Raw genomic sequence first — 23,087 nt, 5'->3', positions numbered from 1 at the left:
TCAAGACTGGATTCCATGAGGCACCGTGAAACAACAATGGCAGCAGGATTGTACTCCAAAACAATCTGCAACCTCAAAGCCCACTGTTTTCCCTATCCAACAATTACATCAAGTAAGGGGAATAGTTTAATGGACAGTGCAAGAGTGCATGCCAACAGCAGTACCAAGTATACCTAAAAATCAGGGGTCAACCTGGTGAAGCAACCAAACAGCAAAAGCAGCAAGTGATAGACAGAGATAAGCAATCCCACAACCAACAGATCAACAGACAAAAGACTTGAATTCCAGAGGTGAGGTGACAATGACAGCCCTTGACAACAACAAGGCCACATTTCAATGAGTGTGGCATCAAGGAGACCTAGCAAAACTGAAATCAATTGGAATGCAGGGGCAAACTATCCATCAGCATATATGAAGGGTGGGCGTGGTTGTTGGAAGTCAGTCATCTCAACTTCAGGACAAGAGCTCCTCAGGATAGTGTTCTTTGCCCAACCATCTTCATCTGCTTCATTACTGACCTTCCCTCAATCATAAGATCAGAAGTGGGGATGTTCACAAATGATTGCACAATGTTCATCACCATTTGCAACTCTTCAGATACTGAAGCTGTTCAAATGCAACAAAAACTGGACAATAATCAGGCTTGGGCTGTCAACTGGCAAATAACAGTCACACCATATAAATGCCAGCCAATGACTATCTAACTACCCTTGACATTCAATGGTGTTACTAAGTCTCCCAGTATCAACATCCTGGAGGTTACTATTGATCAGAAACTCAACTGAAATAAGCATATAAATACAGTGACTATAAGAGCAGGTCAGAGGCTAGGAATATGAATGGAATATTTCAGCTCCTGACTCCTCACAGTCAGTCCACCTAGTACAAGGCATAAGTCAGAGTCATGATTTGGAGATGCTGGTATTGGACTGGGGTGTACAAAGTTAAAAATCATACAACACCAGATTATAGTCCAACAGGTTTAATTGGAAGCACTAGCTTTCGGAGCACCACTCCTTTATCAGGTAGTTGTGGAGGACACAATTGTAAGACACAGAATTTATAGCAAAAGTTTACAGTGTGATGTAACTGAAATTATACATTAAAAATACCTTGATTGTTTGTTGAGTCTTTCATCTGTTCGAATACCATGATAGTTTCACTTCTTTCATATGTAAATCACAAAACTTTTTAAAAAAAATTTTGTTTAAAGAGTGTGGACATAGATACCACCATTACACGTGGGGACACCTCCCACCTTGTACATGGCAGGTATTCATGTGACTCAGCCAACGTTGTCTATCTTATACACTGCAGGCAAGGATGCCCTGAGGCATGGTACATTGAGGAAACCGAGCAAAGGCTACAGCAACGGATGATTGGGCACCCCACAACAACCAACAGACAGGAGTGTTCTCTCCCAGTTGGGGAACACTTCAGGGCTCTAGGACATTCGACCTCGGACCTTCGGGTGACCATCCTCCAAGGCGGACTTCAGGATAGGCAGCAGCGAAAAGTGGCCGAGCAGAGGCTGATAGCTAAGTTCCATACCCATAGGGAGGGCCTCAACTGGGACCTTGGGTTTATGTCACACTACAAGTGACCACCATTGCACTATATATACACACACACATTTACACGGACACACACACACACACGGACACACACACACGGACACACACACACGGACACACACACACGGACACACACACTTAGACCACTCTACATTCACACACACATATACATTCTCTCACAGACACTCACAACCCCCCACCCCAGACACACCCACATACACCTACAGACACACACACCCACACTCACACATGCACGCCCTCACAGACTTAGACACTCTATACTCACATATACACACAACCCCCCACCCCAGACAGTCAGACACACACAAAAACCCACATGCACGCATATACGTTTGTGGGGTCAATTTGTACTTGCAGAGTTACATTGTACTTTGCTCAAAAACTGCATGAATTCATGTAAAACTCTGTTAACTCACTTTTTAGATTAGAATCAGTCTAAACATTATGGCACAGACAGAGAACACAGGGGGCTAACACCTCAACATTTCAACTCCCCCTCCCACTCTGCCGAGGAGCTCAACATTTCAACTCCCCCTCCCACTCTGCCGAGGATATGGAGGTGCTGGGCCTCCTCCACCGCCGCTCCCTCACCACCAGACGCCTGGAGGAAGAACGCCTCATCTTCCGCCTCGGAACACTTCAACCCCAGGGCATCAATGTGGATTTCAACAGTTTCCTCATTTCCCCTTCCCCCACCTCATCCTAGCTTCTAACCTCCAGCAACTCGACTTGTCCGGACTTGTCCGACCTGCCCAGCTCCTTTTCCACCTATTCCCTCCACCCTCTCTTCCCTGACCTATCACCTTCATCTCCTTCCCCACTGACCTATTGTACTCTATGCTACTCTCTCCCCACCCCCACCCTCCTCTAGCTTATCTCTCCATGCTTCAGGCTCTCTGCCTTTATTCCTGAAGGGCTTTTGCCCGAAACGTCGATTTTGCCTGTCCTCGGATGCTGCCTGAATTGCTGTGCTCTTCCAGCACCACTAATCCAGAACCTTCAACGTATTATCTGGCTAACACCAATTGCTACAGTTAACCTGAGAATGTAACTTTTAAAAAAAGTTTTGTGATTTACATATGAAAGTGAAACTATCATGGTATTCGAACAGATGAAAGACTCAACAAACAATCAAGGTATTTTTAATGTATAATTTCAGTTGCATCACACTGTAAACTTTTGCTTTAAACTCTGTGTCTTACAATTGTGTACTCCACAACCACCTGAAGGAGCGTCGCTCCGAAAGCTAGTACTTCCAATTAAACCTGTTGGACTATAACCTGGTGTTGTGTGATTTTTTCAAGTCAGGAGTGTGCTGGAATGCCCTTCACTTGCTTGGATGAGTGCTGCTGCAACAGTCAAGAAACTTGACACCATCCAAGACAACCAGCCCACTTGATTGCCACCACATCCACAAGCATCCACTCCCTACACCACTGACTCTCAGTAGCAGCAGTATGTACTACAAGAGGCACTGTAGAAATTCAAAGATCCTTAGACAGCACCTCCCAAACCTACTGTCATCACCAACTAAAAGAACAAGGGCAGTAAATACATGAGAACACCATCGCCTGCAAATTCCTTTCCAACCACTTACCATTCTCATTTGGAAATATAACACCATTCATTCACTGTTACTGGGTCAAAATCCTGGAATTGCAGCAGTTCAAGAAAGCAGCTCATCACCACCTCCCCAAGGACAACCAGGGAAGATGATAAATGCTGGCCAGCCAGTGATTCGTGTCCTACGAGTGAATATATGAAAAGGCGACTGTCTGTATTGAGTTTGCACATTCTCCCAGTGTCTGCATGGGTTTCCTCCCAAAGTCCAAAATCTTGCAGGTTAGATGATTTGGCCATGGCAAATTGCCCGTAGCGTTTAGCGATGTGTAGGTTGGGTGGGTTAGCCATGGGAAATGTGTGGTTATGGGGATAGGATCGGGGTGGGTCTGGGTGTGATGCTCTTCAGAGGGTCAGTGTGGACTCAACGGCCTGCAAGGGCTACTTCAACACTGTGGAGATCCTATGATTCTATGAGAGAAGCATGAATAAGTGTTCCAGTGGTAGATGCTTTGAAGGAGAGATGAAGGTGGTAATGTCACAGCACTGAATGGGTGTTTTTTGTGATGGGGATGACATGGAATGAAATCTTAGCTTGGGATTGCCTTAGACATTGAAGATGAAAACCATCAGGTTCTTACTGAAAGTGGCCAGACAGAAGATTGAATTGATAGCAAGGGATCTTGGCAAGGCAAAGATATTAGTTTTGACCTTGCTAATGTTTAGATGGATGAAGTGACTGCCCTTTGGATAAAGGCTGCTGAATAAGCAGCCTGATTATACAACAGCAGCAGAAGGGTTAAGAGGCAAGTGTCATTAGCATACATATGAGAATTGAACCCGTTATCTGCAGAAGATTTATCAACATGTACGAAGAAACACGAGTGAAAACATTTAAAGATGGAGTTGAGCAAAGATGAGGACAAACGCAGGAGATAAATTCACAAACCTTGGAGAATGCAGGTTAGCAATGGAGTGGCAGTGAGCAAAGATCAGTAGCCTCAAGGTCAACTTTTCTTTCAGAACATGGGCAAAGGTGATTTTGAAATGAAGTCTTGGCTGAGGAACCAAATATCATTTACAATCTTGAGCCAGGAAAGGATGTAAAATAGTCAGCAAATAGTGGAAATGGGGCCCAAGAAGCAGCAGTAACCTATCCAGTTATCTCCAAACTCAAACCAAAACAGCTCCCAATATGCATAAATAGGAACACAAAGGTCATTTGGCCATTAGAACTGCAGCATTAAAAGAAATTATGGCTGCCATGCCGCCTACCTCCATATCCCTGAACTTTTATCAAAAATAATTTCAGATTTAATATAAAAAAGTGACCCTCCATCAATTTGTATGTATTAAAAAAAATTTTCAAACTTCTACAACACTTTCCCAACATCATGAAAAATCTCTCTAATTTAGAGACTGTTCCCTGTAGTCTAAAAATAATTTTATCTACCTTAACAATTACCTTCAATATCTTGAAAACCTAAATCAAATCACTCCTTAATCCTCTAGCTTTTATAGAAAGCAGCCATTGTTTAAGCAAACTCTCTTAGAATTTAACCTTTGAGACAATATGGGATCAACCAAGAAAGGATTTAGAGGGAAATGGGACAAACGCTGGCAAATAGGACTAGATTAATTTAGGATATCTGATTGACATGGACGAGTTAGACCAAAGGGTCTGTTTCTATGCCATACATCTCTATGACTCTAAGTCTAAACTTACTTTGTTCTCTCTCCAAGACTAATACAACCTTCCTGAGATACTGTGCTTAAAACATCAAACCACTTAATCCGAAAGGAAACTAAGTTAAAACACTATTGTCTTTACCTTGGTGCATTTACATAAATGGCAAACAGAATGAACTACTGAGTCAACAAGTTTGTTCCACATTCATGATTAGACATTCCCTCCTTTCCAGCAGTCACAGGGGCAAAGATAATTCCAGGACCAAAACATGAAGAAGCAATCGAGAAAATTATTCAAGAAAAACCAGACAAGCAAACACATTGTGTGCTTGAGTTCACTTCACCCAGTACTCTTTATGTTGGAATGACCAAACATGAAGCAATCAGTAGTTGTATTAATGATAGATTCTTTTTGTCAACCGCATATTGTTTTTGTTACCATTCCCTAGTTAGCAGTGATTAAAGGTCCAGCCATTCTCAGCAGTTTGAAATCTAGCCAACATTTAAGGCAAACATAACAGAACGATGGGTGGTCATTAAAGAGGAAGTAGTTTATTTACAGTCAGAGTACATTCCATGAAGGAGACAGTAAGACAAACTAATGCAGAGCTCTCTGGATGATCCAAGTAATAGAAAGCAACACGCAGCCGAAAAACGGTGCATATGATAGATGTCAACTGGATAATAGAATTGTGAACCAAGCTTAAATGTACGCTGGAAGGTTCAGAGGGAAAGTGAAAAAGCACAGTGGCAAAGACAGAATCTACCTCAAACAGAATCCACAGTTTTTCTGTAGGCATATCAATACTTTAAAATAGGTGTTCAAAGGAAGATGGTGACCATTTAGGAACCTTAAAAGGAAATTTACACATGGAGGTAAGGTGTAAAGCTGAGACTCTGAATGGGTACACTGTATCTGTCTTCACCAAGGAAGAAAATGCTACCCAAGTCATGGTGAAAGGAGAAGGACCTGTGGGTATGTGTGAACAAGTCAATGAAAATGCCAAGTTGAGAAAATTGTGGATGACACGTATGGGATACTGGACTTCATAATTCAGGGCACAGAGTGCAAAAGCAATTAACTTATGATGATCCTGTGTAGAAAAACACTGATTTGGGCTCAACTGAGAGCACTGTGACAGTTCTGGCCATGACATTTTATAAAGGATGTGGTGGCATCGAAGGGGGTGCAGGAAAAGTAAGGAGTTTCAATTACATGAACTGATTGGAGAAACAGGAGATGTTTCTTTTGGAAAAAAGATTAAGAGGAGGTTTGACTGAGGTGTTCAGAAATCATGATGGGCCTATACAAAGTAGGTTGGGATAAACCGTTCCCGTTGGTTTAAAAGGTTGACAACCAGACAACACCGATTTAAGATGGTGATTTGTAAATGACAACAGTGGCATGAGGAAAAATATTACCAACAGACAGCAAGGACATAGGATCTGGTCTGCACTACTTGAGATTGTGATGGAGGCAGATTTATTTGTGGCTTTCAAAAGATAATTGCATTCTTATTCGAAGAGACACAATTTCAGGGCTACCAGGAAAAAACAGGAGAGCGAGTCTAGGTAATTAGCTTTTCCAGAAATCCAGCTTGACACCACAAGCCGAATGGCTTCTTTCTGTGCTGTAACCTTTCTATGATTTATCAGATCATTCTTTCATAATTTGCATTTGGATACAAGTCTGAATCTAAATGCTTACTTTCAGTTTTCCATTGTGGTCCCATTGATTGCCAATGCTTTGCAGACAGATTCTGAAAAGATAGCTCATTGCCGGCAATTATATATCCACAGTTGTTGAGGAGGCGTACAAAAATACTCCTCAGTTCAACGTTTTGTGCTATCACCCACAATAGATCATTTCAAATACACAGCCCTTTCTCAAGTTCATTCCAACTCAAAATAAGTGAACTGCAAACGAAATTTCATGGCAGCATCATCTTTCCTTTGATAATTGAATTATACACAATAAAGATTGAATATTTATTTATACACAATGACTAGTAGTGTAAAACATCAGGTCACAGAGTTTTCTGAAAGTTATGAAATTATGGACAGGAGAAAGTGGCTCTTTTAGACATGGGTAGCCAAAGAAATGAGTGCAACATAAATAAGGTGTGGCAAAACATGAGATTAATCATGAAATGCTTATTTAAAATTCTAATCAACATTACTCAAATATTTCATTAATAGAATAATCATAAAATGATTGAGCGTTCCCTACATATTTATTCAGGCTATTCAAAGCCAGCATCGTTACTTGGTACTACCTTTTGTGGGGAGAAAGTAAGGACTGCAGATGCTGGAGATCAGAGCTGAAAATGTGTTGCTGGAAAAGCGCAGCAGGTCAGGCAGCATCCAGGGAACAGGAGAATCGACGTTTCGGGCATAAGCCCTTCTTCAGGAATGCTTTTGTGGGTTAAGTAGAATCTGTTTCCTTTACTGCCTAAACATGCCTGAAAAAACTCTATTTAGTACAAGTTATTGAAAATACCTGTGCATTTAAACTTAGAGACTATCACATAACTGGGAGATTTGATCAAGTACACAAGGTAAATCCAATGGTGTCAGAAGATACTTTATTTGGGGTCTCACAACTTAATAATCAAAGAGTTAGAAATGCTTATATTCTCCAGCATTCTTCTTACACTCTCACAAATACAACATGTGCAACAGAAACTCTCCACAACACTTGCTACCCAAACTCCTCCACTTATGTATTACTTCAGACATGCTTTATAAAATGGACTAGTGAATTATGTTTTAAATAACAAAAGAACTTAAAAGATGTGAAATAACAGCTCCAGCACTGAAGCATTCTGGACTTGAGGTAGGCAACAAGCCTTCCCTACTCAAATGCAGTGTCTACTTCCATCCCAGGAATGCCAATTTACTTGATTCCAAATTACATGATTAATTGTTCAAAAGGCATTTAAGTAATTTATTTGGGACACTGATTATTGCATTTCCATCTCAACAATAAGTCAATCTATGTAAATACGAAAATTAATAGAGAGCATAATTTCACAAAACAACAAAGAGTGATTATAGAGGTGCAATAATAGACCTATCTACTGTCTGTGATGAGTTGACAATGGTTTCCAAAAAATCTTTCATAAGAATCTTGCACTGCTGAACTTAATTACAAAAACACAGAGCCTGGCTGAATCACTGTTCCACTTCCTGCTGCGTCAGCCTTCTCACTAACATTGCCTCTTGTGAAGAATGTCTCTACAGATTTGGAGCAGATGTTTCCCTGATATCACATAAAATGTGACCCCCACTTCAAAAACGTTGATGTTCTCATGCACTAAAGTAACCTTCTCATGACAGTGTAGTCTAAAGTTAGAAAAGCTTAAAAAGAACCCAATTTATTTTTGCAAGTGAAAAATAATTTGCTAACAATTTGAGTTCAATTAAAACACTATTGGTGACTATACAAAACTTCTGGTCAATTTGTTGGCATTGTTGCAATAAAGTAACACAACTTCTCTGAAAGATCTACACTGTTCTTGAGAAGGAAAGCCAATCATCATCTTAGAAATTGGACAATTGGTCTCACCCTTCTAAGAACTTTTATAGTTGGCTGCCAATAGCCTCTGTAACTGAAGACAGATTTCAGTCTTCTCCCAACGTGGCAACAGTTCTATTCAAAGTCATCATGCTGTCTTGCTTTTGACTGAGCTAAAGGCAGCAGTCCTATTCAAAAACCATCAATGATAACATGATGTAACTTTGGTCTATTGTACAAAGTACAATCACTACTCTGGGCTTAGCTGTTTGGGTTTAAAATTACAGTTGCTTGCAGCAAAACAGATCTGTCAAACTATCAGCTACCGGAATAGAAAGTTACGTGCTTTGTTAATCAGAAACTTCTGGAGAACAGACAAAAACCTAAGTTTAATAATTGTTTTTATAAAAAACAGTGACTGGTACCAGTTGGTGAGTTGGACAAATTAGTCCATCACAAAAATCTGTATTTCAAAATCAACACTGATGCTATTGTACTTAGAACCTCAATAGGTCTCATGAGCCTATTTCCATGATGAATTTTACAGTCACAACACATTATCAGGTATCCAGATTTAAAAAAAACTTTCAATGTGATTGTCAATCTGTGGATGCGTACTACTGCACAAACAAGGCTGTGACAAATATAAAGCACACTTTGTCCTCTAACATCATTTAGCCTTGAAGTATCAGATAAAGACAATAAAACTGCAGATGCTGGAATCCAAAGTAGACAAGCAGGAGGCTGGAAGGGCACAACAAGCCAGGCAGCATCAGGTGGTGGAGAAGTTGATGTTTCGGGTGTAACCCATCTTCAGGAATCCTGAAGGCGACTAATACCCAAAACGGCAAACTTCTCCACCCCTAGATGCTGCCTGGCTTGTTGTGCCCTTCCAGCCTCCTGCTTGAAATATCAGATGTCAAACAAGTTTTATCTCAAAGATCTCCACATTACACTTCTTGTGGGAAATGAATACAAGGCATGTAAAGATGATGCCAGGCTATATTTGGTTGAGTGAGCTTCCCTCTTTACACGTGTAAGGCACGTTATGTGCAAATCTATAGCCAGGGTCTTCCAGTTACACAAACACAGGCCACAGGAGTTGTCCAGTTAATTGGAACACCGGATTGTCATAGCCTCAAAAAAAAAGTTTCATATTCAGTTGTTATTAAAATAAATTGCAAATGGTAAAAATTGCAAAAGTGAACCGAGCTTTATTGAAATTCTCTTTTCACTATAGCTTTCTTTACTTTTTCACAAACAGTTATTTGGAGTACAGAACCTAAGTCTTACTGAAGAAAAGGATTTTGTTGCAGTTTTTTGTCCTGCACTCATCAGAATAATTTACAAGAATACCAACTTGAGGGAAAAGACGACATTTATACTGCATGAGAGGATAGAGCTGATTGGTTGACAAGTTGACTCTGTTTGGTAGAGGTGTTGCCTTGGAGGATACAGTAATTAACAATGATCAACAATTAGCTGCCAAACTTGGTTAAACTCTTAGACCAGACCGGTTGACTCTGAATGTCTGTCACCTATTTTTCAACTCGACAAAACAGGTGACAGCCATTTGCTAATTCATTTCTCATGGCAATCCCCTGACCAAACAAAATCAATCTGTCGGGTTTAAAATTTAAACAAATGCTGGATGCTAACTGTCAACTTGCCTACCCATCATTTACATTCAGTCTAAATGTTGAATTTCCCCCTTGAATTGGTACTCTTGCAAATTGTCTTGATGAGTGCAAAATGAAAAGCTTCCACAAATCGTGGAAGCAACTTCACAAGCAACTGATATTTTTATCTGAAGATCGACAATGAGATACTTCACAGGGCTTCTCCCCCTTCAGCATAGGATTTGTAGTAAAAGTCAAATTAATCCTTTCTACTGTCTTCACTTACTCAGAAGTAAAATGAAATGATTGTCAGTGTTATTCATCCTCATATGGTAATCTTTAGCCATGGATATGTTTTCCGCCCACAACTCCAAAAGATAATGTAATTATCTCTGTTGCCTAGTAACCCACATTTCAGCTGCCAGAGGCAGCCTGGTACTGTACTGCTGATTCTACTCTCGTATTTTAGAACATGTGTACATGATGTAATTTATCTATTCCACATTGTTCCTCGGCAGCAAGTGTTATAACAGGCAGTTATCACTTTATAAAGTCAAGTCACAGATTCAAGTGCATATGCTGCATTTCAAGAAGAAAACCATAACTATGAGGTTCCAAAATAATTATTTTTCATATGAAGTACGCAGCAAACTATACTCTTTTGAAGCACGAGCAAAGCCTGGAGCCCATCACTTCAACAGCAAAGAATACAATGACCATCTGCCAAAACTGGTGTCATGCTTTGTTAATTTACAAAAAGAGAACACCATGCATTTTAAATGATGATGATACCTCTGAGGTCTAATCTGAATCCCCATGGCCTTTAAAGCATTAACATTTTCCTTAAAAAAAACTTCCATACTTTCAAAAAAATATCAAACCAAAATTTGTTTGAAGCAGGCCCTATGAAGATATTGACAAACGTCAGTTTCAAAAGACAGTATCCTGGATGTACATAGCTTGGAAATAAAACAACAAGTGAGTCCAACTGTGCAACAATCAAAAGAAAAGAACCCACGATGAGTTCTATTTTATATATCCTAATTCAAAACTACATGTAGGGATGCATTCTGCACAAAGAGTTTGTTCAATGTTGCAATCTTGGGCCGGTCAAAGCTAACTCTTCAGTAAAATCAAATCTGGAGTATCGTTCACATGATTGTGGATGAGACAAGGAATATTCTGACCATTTACTTTAGTGACGGAAGTAACATCCAGGTTTAGAATTGCGTTAGTGAGATGAGTAGCTTGAGTCGGGATATTTCCCCAGAGGTTTACTCTGGGGAGGCTGGGGCACCATGGAATTAGGAGTGCTGAACCCCAAAACAAATGGGGCAGGCAGCCCTGGGGTAGGTGAGTGCCAAGTCAGACAGGTCAAGAGATTTGCCTCAGTTGTGTTGGATTTTGTCTGAACTGTTTGAGGCCTTCAAACACTCATCTTCTTCCAAACTGACCCATTTCCAGCACGCACACGCACACACCTCCAACGTCCTCCATTCACTCATGGCCCACCATATCCTTCATGCCAATTCCTATCTCCTACACCACCCACTTCACAGTTTCTTATACCCTACAATGCCAACTCATCCTCGATCCCTCAATCCTTCCATAGCCATTCACTCCCATATCCACCATGGATGCATGTCAGAATTCACATGAGGATGAAAAATAAACTAACAATGTAATATATTTCTCATGAATTCACACTTGTTAGTGAATAAAACTCCCACTGGTAATACTCAATTGAAGACTTTAAATCTCAAGTATTCTTCATTCTAAGAAATCGACCAAACTTCTATTCAGTCCCCAGATCAAAGAGAACTAATCCTTTAATGGCCCCTTAAACTGTCAAACTCTAATCTCGCAATACCTCAAAACACAGCTTTTGAAACTCAGTCAAACATTCATAATGACATAGTAATAACCCTGGGGCAAATGTCAGCAAAGAACTCTATCGAAAGAGTTTAAAGAGCAGGAATTTTAAAATCTTCAGATCATGGTAGTTATCGACAGTTTCTACCTTTCAAGAATATTTGAATCTATGTCATCCATTTGTAATCCTACATTGCAGGTCAAGGTCCCTGCACATGGGCTCTGTTTGAACTCAGGGTTAATTTTAACTGGCTGTGCAGATTTTGAGTTTCTCTTTAGTGATTTATGCTCCAAACCCTGTTGGCAAAAATCGCATCGCAACCTTCATCAGAAAGATGCATAAAGCATTCCAGTCTCCATGAGAATCTGGTCCTTAGTCTCAGTATGCATTAATCCTATGATTGTACCAAGAGGTTTACAAATTGGCTTATAAAACTACACTACGCATTGTAATTACTAATCTCAATTTTGCATGCACCAAAACCAAACCAAATAAATGTAATCTCCAAGTATAAGTAGAATTAAATTTGCCTTTTTTTTGTGAATTACAGTAAATGAAAGAATGTTACTCACCTTTCATTTTCACATGGAACTCTCCTAACTGGTTCTCAAGCTCACTCTCCATCGTGCACATACTCTAGGTAAGAAAAAGAAGATTTTTGTTTTTGGTTTGGCACAATTAGAACACTTCTGTTTCAAAATTAACGACAAAGTCATTAAATAAGGACATTATACCCCTCAGGTTTTGGTTTTATTTTGTGGTTGGAACTTGATGACTGGATAATTTCCTGGGTCTAAAATCCCAACGCATCTGCATTGCTCACACACTGTAATCTTCAAACATTAACACCTTAACTGAGCAGGAGGCAAGTTTGATTCTGAATTACGGGCAATAAGCTCGAAGGAAAGGCAGGAATTTGGGCATCCAGAAGCCTAAGTGCTCCAAGAATTGGCCAAACAACCAGTCAAATTGTAGTATCCAATTGCACAGCAAAACCAAGGGGTGGAGGGTGTTGACTCCAGTCTACTGGGAAAATAATTGCCACTCCCCACATTAAATCTGACAGCTGTCTACTACTCTGCACCAGACTCTTTGGATTTGGCAATTTCCAATTTAGATCTTACCTCTTGACTCTTCCTGGCCTGTTAATAGAACTGAGTGGGTTCACAATCTGCCCCATACCCTGCCCTCTTTTGAAACATTGGTTGCACTTTGGAAGTGTTGGGATTGAAAGACAACTCCAAACACACAATTTTCAATACATGCTCATTATACCCTCTCATGTTCCCTCTCAAATTGAAATATCAGCCACAATTGAAAAGAGGTATAAAAAACTAGCAACTTCCTCGTGGCTGCACTGATGCCCTCTCGGGATCAGACTGGGCCAGTCAATGCCAAATGGGCATTCATGAGATGATGGAAGATTGACCAAATGCCATTATTTTGATCATTCAAATCAGATATGCACAATGCAGATGACACTGTGGAGCGGTGGAACATTATTCCATGCTTAAATTTCCCAATTTGGGGAGGTTTAGTTTCAGTGATACTGTTAAAAACTGAGTCAAGGACTCTTGTCCAGACCTCTCCAACCCCCCCTAGAAGGCAGGGCAAAAAATAATCAACTGACCATGCGTCCTGCTGTGCTCACCGAGTTACCGACTATAGAATGGGAGAGGCATTGAACAGAGTTCTTGCTTGCACCACCAAGGATTATTGTTTGGTGTTTCAGAGAGTGAAGACAGGGGCCAGAATGTAGCAATATATAAAATGGTGTTGCAACCTTGATACGTTGGCAACACTCTAGCTCTTAAATCAAAATGTTATAAATTCAAATTGATCAAAGTTGACTCTTCAGTGTTGAGAGTGAAGTATTACAGCGCTTGTGTGTTTCAGTTGACATGTTAAACTAAGACCTCATCTGCCAATATGTCCTCGGGGCTGCAGACATGTGCTACAATCTTAAAGAAATCATGTAGCAAAATAAAATTAGAGGGAACATTGCTATCCACTTTCTTAGGTGGATGCAAGTGATCCCATAACACCACTTTGAATTCCTGTGGTTTGGTTCAACCACAACAATATTTATTGTTCAACCAATATGATTAAAACATTAGCTGGTCATTTATTTCACTGATGCTTTGGGGAGCTTGCTGTGCACAATTAGTTGCAATTTTCCTTCATTACAATATAGACTACCTTTGAAAAACACTCCTTTGGGACTTCTTTAGATTGTGACAATGCTACATCTAATGCAAGTTTAAGGAAGCTACAATATACCAGTCAGACCATGCTTTGATACTGTACTCCGTGTCATTGCTAATTATGCAAGATACATATAAACATATATCAGAGATAAAAATAACAAATGTTAATAACATTGGAACATATAAATATTCAATACTGAAATTTGTAGTAGATGGAAAAGAAATTTGCATATAGAGCACATGCTCACAGACATTCCAAAGCACTTCATAGCTAATTATATAGCTTTGAATTGTAGTTACTATTATCAGCAAACAACAGAGGCAGTTCATAATCCACATTTTTCAGCAACACAACATTTATTTATCTTCAAAGATCCAGCCCAACCTATGGAAAGAGAATGCACCAAGCTTAGCTGTATTTCCTTATTTTCCAGTTACAATATTTCAGCTTCTGGTTTTACCTCAGTGTATTCTTTGTAGCCCTTGTTAGCTTCAGCCAAGCTCTCTCTTGCTTCTTTGCTAGTTTGAGATACAGTATACGCCCGCACCATGTTGTTTGCACCATCCCGTAATCTTCGCTGGATGCAGTAAGATTCATATAGCTCATCAATCTGCAACAAATGGCAAAAAAAGCAAACCAGTCAGCATTACCAAAATGATGCTGCAGTGGCAACCATGGTCAGGCTTGATTAATCAGACAACGTAAAACATTTGTTTTCAAAACAGAGTTCATGATATTTTTACATTTAGGAGTCTACCCACATGCCACACTGTTGTACACTTACCTTAATCAACTCCTCTATGTATTTTAGAAATTTTATTTATCAAGAACTAACAAACAGAAGGCCTATATATTTTATACATTTCATTAATAAATAATTAAGCCACATAACTGAGGGGTCTGCTTGGACTGGAGACAATGAACTTGAATGTCAATATGCATGACTTACATTGACAATACCAGTGACAGTAATGCTTTCCTAATGGGACTGAACTTTACCTTCCTCAAATCCCCAATTCATTCCCCCTCCTCTCTTGAAGGCATAGATTGATGGAAGTTCAGTTCCATCAATACCAGACGCCTTCCAATTCCTTTCCAAAAGTGAGCAGTTGTATGCAGGACAGCAAATTACAACTGACTATGCTCCGACAAGGGTTCTTGTCGGACACAGTTGATTCCTTCCTCAATATTTATGAGACTGAAACAAATCAAAGTTGACACACAAGTCTGTACTGAGACACTGTGGGATTAAGGTTAATCTGATGCAGTATTTTAGATGCAACACTGAACTGTATCCCTGTGTCTGTGTCCTGCAGAATGTACAAGATCCCATTGTAGTATTCAAAGGCGGCTAGAGAAGCTGACTCCACTTCCAGACCAAGATTTACCCTGAGCTGAAAATGTGTTGCTGGAAAAGCACAGGTGGTCAGGCAGCATCCAAGGAGCAGGAGAATCGACGTTTCGGGCATGAGCCCTTCTTCAAGATTTACCCTGAACCAAAACTACTAATCATTTAGCTTATTTCGACATACAAGATCTTGTTGTGTCAAATCTAGTTACCACATCTCTTTACATAACACCTAAAAACTAACTGTTTACTATGACGTACTCTGGGGTGGCCATAAAGACATTGGATATGCAATATAAATTATAAAGATATAATTTGTGTAATACTTTCTAGTGCTGGGTATCATAGAACTGAGGCAGGATCTGAAAATTTGATGTTCTTACCCCTCTCTTGACATTTTATTCCTAACCAGCTGTTCAACCAAACTATACAAATTGCAATAGGCCAGACTTAGAGAGTTTAGATTTTCTAATTCCTATTTAACTTTCTTTAAAAAAACATACCAAATGTAGTTAATCTTTAACAACTGGAACAGAGTACAATGGTTAACAGACACACATCACCTGGGTGAAAGAGTCCCCAAATGTAATAAGCATCATGTAGAAGTTCACTGAACACACCTTCTCTTAAAATGAGTCCTCTACAACCTGGTATGGTGTTGGACCTAGCAGGACTTATACACTTAATGGTAAGGTCCTAGGGAGTGTTGCTGAACAAAGGGACCTTGGAGTGCAGGTTCATAGCTCCTTGAAAGTAGAGTTGCAAATAGATAGGATAGTGAAGACGACGCTTGGTATGTTTTCCTTTATTGATCAGAGTATTGAGTACAGGAGTTGGGAGGTCATGTTGCCAACAGGACATTGGTTAGGCCACCTTTGGAGTACTGCGTGCAATTCTGGTCTCCTTCCTATTGGAAGAATGTTGTGAAACTTGAAAGGATTCAGAAAAGATTTACAAGGATGTTGCCAGGGTTGGAGGATTTGAGCTATAGGGAAAGAAGTTGAATTGGCTGGGGCTGTCTTCCCTGGAGCGTCAGAGGCTAAGGGGTGACCTTATAGAGGTTTATAAAATCATGGGGGGCATGGATAGGTTGAATAGACAAAGTCTTTTCCCTGTGGTGGGGGAGTCCAGAACTAGAGGGCATAGGTTTAGGGTGAGAGGGGAAAGAAATAAAGGAGACCTAAGGGACAACATTTTTACATTGAGGGTGGTGCATGGGTGGAATGGGCTGCCATAGCAAGTGGTGGAGACTGGTACAAGTGCAACATTTGGATGGGTATATGAATAGGAAGGGTTTGGAGGGATATGGGCCGGGTGCTGGCAGGTGGGACAAGATTGGGTTGGAATATCTGGTCAGCATGGACGAGTTGGACTGAAGGGTCTGCTTCAGTGCTGTGTCTCTATGACTTATAGGAATTAGAACCAAGAAAACCAACACAGATAAATCTTTCCATAATATGGGACTAGAGGGATCAAATTGCAGCATGACAAAGAATGACAAATAATCTGAATCTTCACTTAATTCCCTGCATTAGAAAGAGAAATGTTTGTAAAATGATAGGTCTTACTCTATCCTTCCTTTTGAATGTATGATTTTTATTGTAACATGTATTTTACAGGAAGAATACAATAAAATACAGTGAAAAGCTTTCATTTGTTGTCACAATTCAATGCCATTTTGAATAATTTAAGGGAAAAAAGAAAGAAAGAGAGTCCATCTGTCCTGAACTAGCTCCTCATCATTAATGATGCTTCCACTGCCATCCTTCCTCCACTGCTTCGTCACAGTCTATACTGGACCCAACCAATGTCACTGATGCTCAGGCACCATCTTTTGCTGCTGGTCGATTCTTCTCTGCCATCACCGCCTGCCTGGACCAAGTGATCTGTCGCCACTGGACCTACCTCAACAACACTGCTTCGGACGCCAGGTCCTGTGCTCGCCCCAGAAAAGTAAATAAGGACTCATTTGAGGGTTTGCCTGGGCCCATTCTCCTCTGCACTGTTGCCGGGGAGTAGTCAGGTAACAAGCTTCATTAAAGCTTCGATTCTTTGATACAAGAGTACTTGATGTAAAATTGGGTTAGATCAGTTAGATCATGAAATTGGGCATTAGAAAGTGGCCAGTACTTCCTGTGTACCTGAAACAATTCTGTTGCGTCACTGAAGGGTAACTGAAATAAAAAAAACTAAAATGTCCACCTTCCCATCCATCTTTTCCCCCATTCCAGCAACCAAGGCAGTGAACGGAGAAATGAAAATCCCAGGTATGGTACACATTGTGTTAGCTGTCCCTTCCTGCTAACGGCGGTGTAATAGGCCACATTGTCTCACTCAGCGTGCAGAGAGGAAAATCAGAGATTGGTTACCAGAAGGACTATGATTCAAACTCCTGCAGGTTTACAGATTGGACTTCAGGTGATCATGGCCTCAGGTGATCATCCAAACTCTCCCTATTGAGTATGCACATAAAGTATGGGCACTTTTAAATGAAGTATCAGAGGGAACTAGCATATACAAAACTATATCCCAGTAAACAGTCAGCACCTTCCCAAAAAGAAAACATTGGCAGAGTTTTTACTTTAAAATATCATGTCTCAAATTAGCTTTTAATAATCTTAATTATTCACAATAATTTGTAATTATTGAGCAACCCTGACCTGGTAAATTAATCCCACCAAGGCACTTCATAGGAAATTTATAACAAACCATCCAAGGAGATATTAGAACTGATGATCAAAAGCTTGTTTAAAGTGGTAGATTTTAAAGTAACTTCTTGAAAATGGTGTAAGGTGGAGAGATTTAGCAAGTGAATCCCAGAGCTCAGGGCCTTGGCAACTGAAGGGATGACTAATAGTGAAACAGTTAAAATGGAGGATGTACAGGACACAAGAGGTGGAAAAGACCACTATTTAATGAGAGTTGAAGATCTCAAGGAAATTACAAAGAACCGAATTGAAAGATTGAAAACAAGAATCAGAGTTTTGAAAATCAGGTGTTGCCATATTGGGAATTAAGGTAGTTCAGCAGGCAAAGGAAAAATGGGTGAAAAGAAGTTGCTGTAAGTTCTTGTACAGGCAGCAGAATTCAATTGAGCTCAAGTTTATGAAGCATGAAAATGGGAAGCCATTCAGGACAGTGTAGAGGTTAGAAAGGCATGGATGAGCATGTTTGAGCTGTTACAGCAGTAGAAGCAGATTATCTTGGTGGTAAAGTAGATGTGATTGAAAGTTAACCACAAGATCAAACGCAGCAGAGTTATGAATGGTCTAGTTCAGCTGCAAACAATGATCAGGGTGTGGGGTGGAGTCAGTAGCCAGACAATGTAAAAATGAGATCAAGACACTAAGTGAGAAGAACCTGCCTTTATACATTTAAGAATTTGGGGCATTGTATAGCTGAAAAATTGTTTTAATTGAAATTCCTCATGATGATGGTAAGAAAACCATTAAATGCCTGTAATTTTGATTAATATTCTGTTGACCCTTTAAAAATGAATTCATATTGATTGGAATCATTGATAAAATAATGAAAACAAGCTGAGAAGGTGGATGCAATTCAGTTTCAGCAATTGGGAGCTGATGCATTTTGGGGGATTAAAGTTTTAACTGTAGCAATTACAGACTGAATGGGACCTAGGCTTGGGACTGTGGAAAGACAAAGGGATTTGCAGGTTTGCAGGACATTAAAACAGGGTCTCAGAGAGGGCTGAGAAGACAATGCAGTACTAGATTTTTATCACTTTGGAACATAAAGAACGAATGAAGAGTTTATATAAAAACATAATAAAGCCTCATAAATGTATTGTTGGGCTTCAGGTTATTGGTAGTATATGAAGGCTTTTGAGAGTGTATGACAGATTGATATTTGCACACTCATGACAAGGTATAAAGACTCAAAACTGGGTGATTTTCAATTGGTTAACAGACTACGGTCTACAGGGCAATATAACAGAAGTTCTAAATTATACAAGGTTGGGAACCAGTACATAAAAAGGGTCATGGTCACCAATATTTGAGAAGCAAGATAAAAGGAGTTAAAAATAAAACATAAGGGATAAGGTCTGCAATTTAACAGAGAAGAAAAGAATCTTTAAAAAGAGAATTGAAAGGTTAAGTATTCACTTCCAGACTTATTGATTGAACAAAACTTAGTGTAGATTTTCCCTGTGGGCTACTGAACCTATCTCACCCCTCCCCCTGCCAACACCTCTCCCCCATCCACCAAACTCAAGTTGGTGGGGCACCCTGTGTGGGCAACAATGGGATTTGCCAAAGAACAGCCAATTAATGGAAACAGCATAGGTTTGCTGCCCAATTGTAGGTAACTGGCTCAGGAGTAGGAACTAACACATGTGCCAGCCAGCAACACTACTTTCAGAGTCTACCTGTTTCCATTCCCAGCTACAGAGAGGTTCACAAATCCTCTTCCATGCCTACACAGGAGATTAGATTGAATAAATGGGTGCAGAACAATAGGAAGGATGTTGTTAAACTATAAAGGGTGCAGAAAAATACTTACAAGGAGGTTGACAGGACTGGAGGATTTGGGTTATAAGGAAAGGCTAGATAGGCTGTGACTTTTTTCCTCTGGAGCATCAGAGGCTGAGAGGTGACCTTATAGAGGTTTGTAAAATAATGAGGGGGCACAGAAAAAGGTGACTAGTCAAGGTTTTTTCCCCAGGGTAAGGAATCCAAAACTAGAGGGCGTAGGTTTAACGTGAAGGGGGCAAAGATTTGAAAGGAAGCGGAGGGCGAATCGTGTATGGATGAACTGCCAGAGGAAGTGGTGAAGATTGGTACAATTACAGCATCTAAAAGGCATTTCCACAGGTACATGAATAGGAAAGGTTTAGAGGAATATGGGCCAAATGGAGGCAAATGGAACTAGCTCACTTTGGGATACCTGGTCAGCATGGACAAAAGGGTCGGTTTTCGGGCTGTATGACTCTATAACTCTTGGTTGTATGGAGATGTGGAAAGTTTGGGTCAAATGGCCTGTTGATGTAGTGTTTATGCATTTCTGTGTTGGGTTTGCCATTATATACATAGGTTAATTTGGGAAGCTCCAGGTATGCTCAGAAAGCAGTTCCCAAAGTTGTTAAAAGAAACCAATAATTCACAGGAAGGAATTAAACAAACAGCCATGTTTCTGCAATTCTGCTTCAATTCTTTGCCCAACTCGATCATATAGATATCATTTAGAGATTACCCGCAACCTTAATCTACAAAGTATTTATTCCAGAATGGTTTCCCTCACAAAACTGGAAAGACCACCTCCTCCAATAAGATTGAATGTCCCCCTCCTCGTGCACCTAAGTACAGGTATTGAGGCAGCTGTCAAGGTTCATGCTTTTGAAACTTTATCTGTTTAAAGTTTCTGAGCTGATCCGAAGTGTTGAAGGCCATATGAATACCAACTGGCAACTGAGGCCTAGTTGACTTCATGGCCCACAAATAAAAGACTATGGCAACCAAACCAAATTAATAAAGAAATATTGAACGACAATCTGTCTCAACACTGCAAGATTATCCAATGATTCTAGGACAGGGCTACAGCACTGATCAGTCTGATACAATGCAGGCTTGACATAATCCAAAAACACAGCAGAATCATTTAAACATAATTCATTCAGGGGATAGACATCATCTTCTTTAAGCTGATCGCCTTTGTCTTATTTGGTCACACATTCAACAATTGCTGCTCAGTCGCCTATTTCAACCCAAATGGCTGGATAATGCAAGGGAATTTTTTTCAAATTTTATTCATAATGACTGGGCACCCAATATATTAACATGGATTCCTAGAAACATAAAAAGGATCAGAAAAACCCAAAGAAAACACAGCCAGTGAACTTGCTAATTGTGAAAACTAGTAATGTCTGGCCACTGGAGTTTGCTCATCAATGTATTCTGAGCGATGACACACTAAATGAGTCATGAAGGCAGTCAAAGTCAAATGAAAAGAAACAGACTTACTGAATGGACTATACAGCACTGGTGGAAAACAAGCAAAGACTTTGTCTCTGTAGCTCGTATAATACTGCAACAAAAAATCTTTCTTGAAATATCTTGGATTAAGAATAAAGCACCTGAAAACTCATTTAGCTGCATTTTCAGTGCAGAAGACATCAATTGTGTATTGTGGCCCACATGCAAACAAATCCTTTTCCCAGTGAACAATCTTGATTTGGGCAATCCATTGTGGTCACATCATTTGTAGTAGCCAATCGTAAAAATGACCCTTAAAACCCATTTACTGCTAGCACCCAATATGCAACAATGGAATAAAACATTACAAATCAAGGAATATTAACTTGTACTCAAACAAAATTATTTAACATAGCACAGAATCTAGAGTGTTCATATTCAGTTTGGAGTCAGAGGCAGGAGGAGAATCACCATGCAGATCACCAGCACTACAGGTTTATATACATCTTCCCCAGCCACAATGGAGCTCACCAGCCTCAGACAGATGATTGCTGTCTGTGATTTTATATGGCACATACACAAGTTTGTATACACTAGTTTTAAAGCACATCTGGCCCTGCAGACACAGCTCAGTGTGAACAATGCAACCTTTACATCAATGAGAGCTGAAGACCATATGTAGGACCACATCAATAGGAGGACTACACTATAAAGCGCCACAGGGGAGGTTGCAGCTGGAAAGAAAGACTCAAAGAAAGTGGGGCTTTTTCACACTCTCCTCTGGAAGTGATTGGGGAAATGCAATGCTGGTTTTAAAAGCTGAGCAATTTTTAAGAGTCAAAGTGCAAAGAAAGGCCTTTTGTTAAAATGGGCAACAGGCTTAGGACTTTTTTTTGCTCTTTCAGCGTCAAGGCTGAGAGCAGCATTTATTGCCCATCCCTCTTATCCTGGGTGGTGAGCCAACTTCTCAAATTGTTGCAATCCATGTGGTGGAGGTGAACTCATAGTGCTGATAGGAAGTGAGTTTCAGGACATTGGCCCACATTTGTACTTTGTTTATTCAGCAAGGTGTTGCCTCAACAGGAGAGAAGGCCTCTTCCCTTTTAATGCACAATCATGTTTTCATATCATAATGCTACCTTAAGGTTCCCAATGGTCACGGTGCTACATTAATAAAATCAAAAGTCACACAACACCTGTTTATAGTCCAACAGGTTTACTTGAAAGCACAAGCTTTTGGAGCGTAGCCCCTTTGTTAGCTAAAATGAGAGAAAAGCACACAGAATGCAGAATTTATAGGCCGAGAGATCAAAAGAGCATATAAATAAGTCTCTGCAGGTGATCAAAAGTGTCAACAGCTGAATTACAAGCAAAGGGATGACCTATAATCCGATACTATTGTGTTAGGGCGGCACGGTGGCACAGTGGTTAGCACTGCTGCCTCACAGTGCCTCGGGCATCTGTGTGGAGTTTGCACGTTCTCCCAGTGTCTGCGTGGGTTTCCTCCGGGTGCTTCGGTTTCCTCCCACAGTCCAAAAATGTGCAGGTTAGGTGAATTGGCCATCCTAAATTGCCCGTAGTGTTAGGTGTAGGGGTAAATGTAGGCGAATGGGTCTGGGTGGGTTGCTCTTCGGAGGGTCGGTGTGGACTTGTTGGGCCGAAGGGCCTGTTTCCACACTGTAAGTAATCTAATCTAATCTATTGCAGTCATTTGGTCTGTCTCCAGCACAACCTTATTTTTATTTTTT

General features: G+C 40.2%; 2 protein-coding genes across 6 annotated transcripts in view; one reads left to right on the top strand and one right to left on the bottom strand.

The window, feature by feature from the left end:
- LOC122558739 (uncharacterized) overlaps positions 1-17,058 on the top strand; it is a 120,489-nt gene extending 103,431 nt beyond the window's left edge. The window contains exons 2-3 of the transcript XR_015759966.1: positions 12,404-12,493; positions 15,378-17,058. The gene's annotated coding sequence lies outside the window, so the exon portion shown is untranslated. The remainder of the gene's footprint in view (positions 1-12,403; positions 12,494-15,377) is intronic.
- Positions 1-23,087, bottom strand: part of ripor1 (RHO family interacting cell polarization regulator 1) — a 328,143-nt gene that overhangs the window by 73,090 nt on the left and 231,966 nt on the right. For all 5 annotated transcript variants that reach the window (XM_043707051.2, XM_087995931.1, XM_043707049.2 and 2 more), the window contains 2 exons: positions 14,522-14,671; positions 12,426-12,489 (listed from right to left, as the gene is read on the bottom strand). In XM_043707051.2, the coding sequence (XP_043562986.1) occupies positions 12,426-12,489; positions 14,522-14,671 (214 nt within the window). The remainder of the gene's footprint in view (positions 1-12,425; positions 12,490-14,521; positions 14,672-23,087) is intronic.

This window comes from Chiloscyllium plagiosum, unplaced genomic scaffold (genome assembly GCF_037043375.1).
Source record: "Chiloscyllium plagiosum isolate Xiang-an unplaced genomic scaffold, Cpla_swu_hap1 HiC_scaffold_17, whole genome shotgun sequence".
NCBI classification, from domain to species: Eukaryota; Metazoa; Chordata; class Chondrichthyes; order Orectolobiformes; family Hemiscylliidae; genus Chiloscyllium; species Chiloscyllium plagiosum.
Note: the sequence above shows the minus strand (reverse complement) of the source record. Positions and strands in the feature narration are given on the sequence as shown.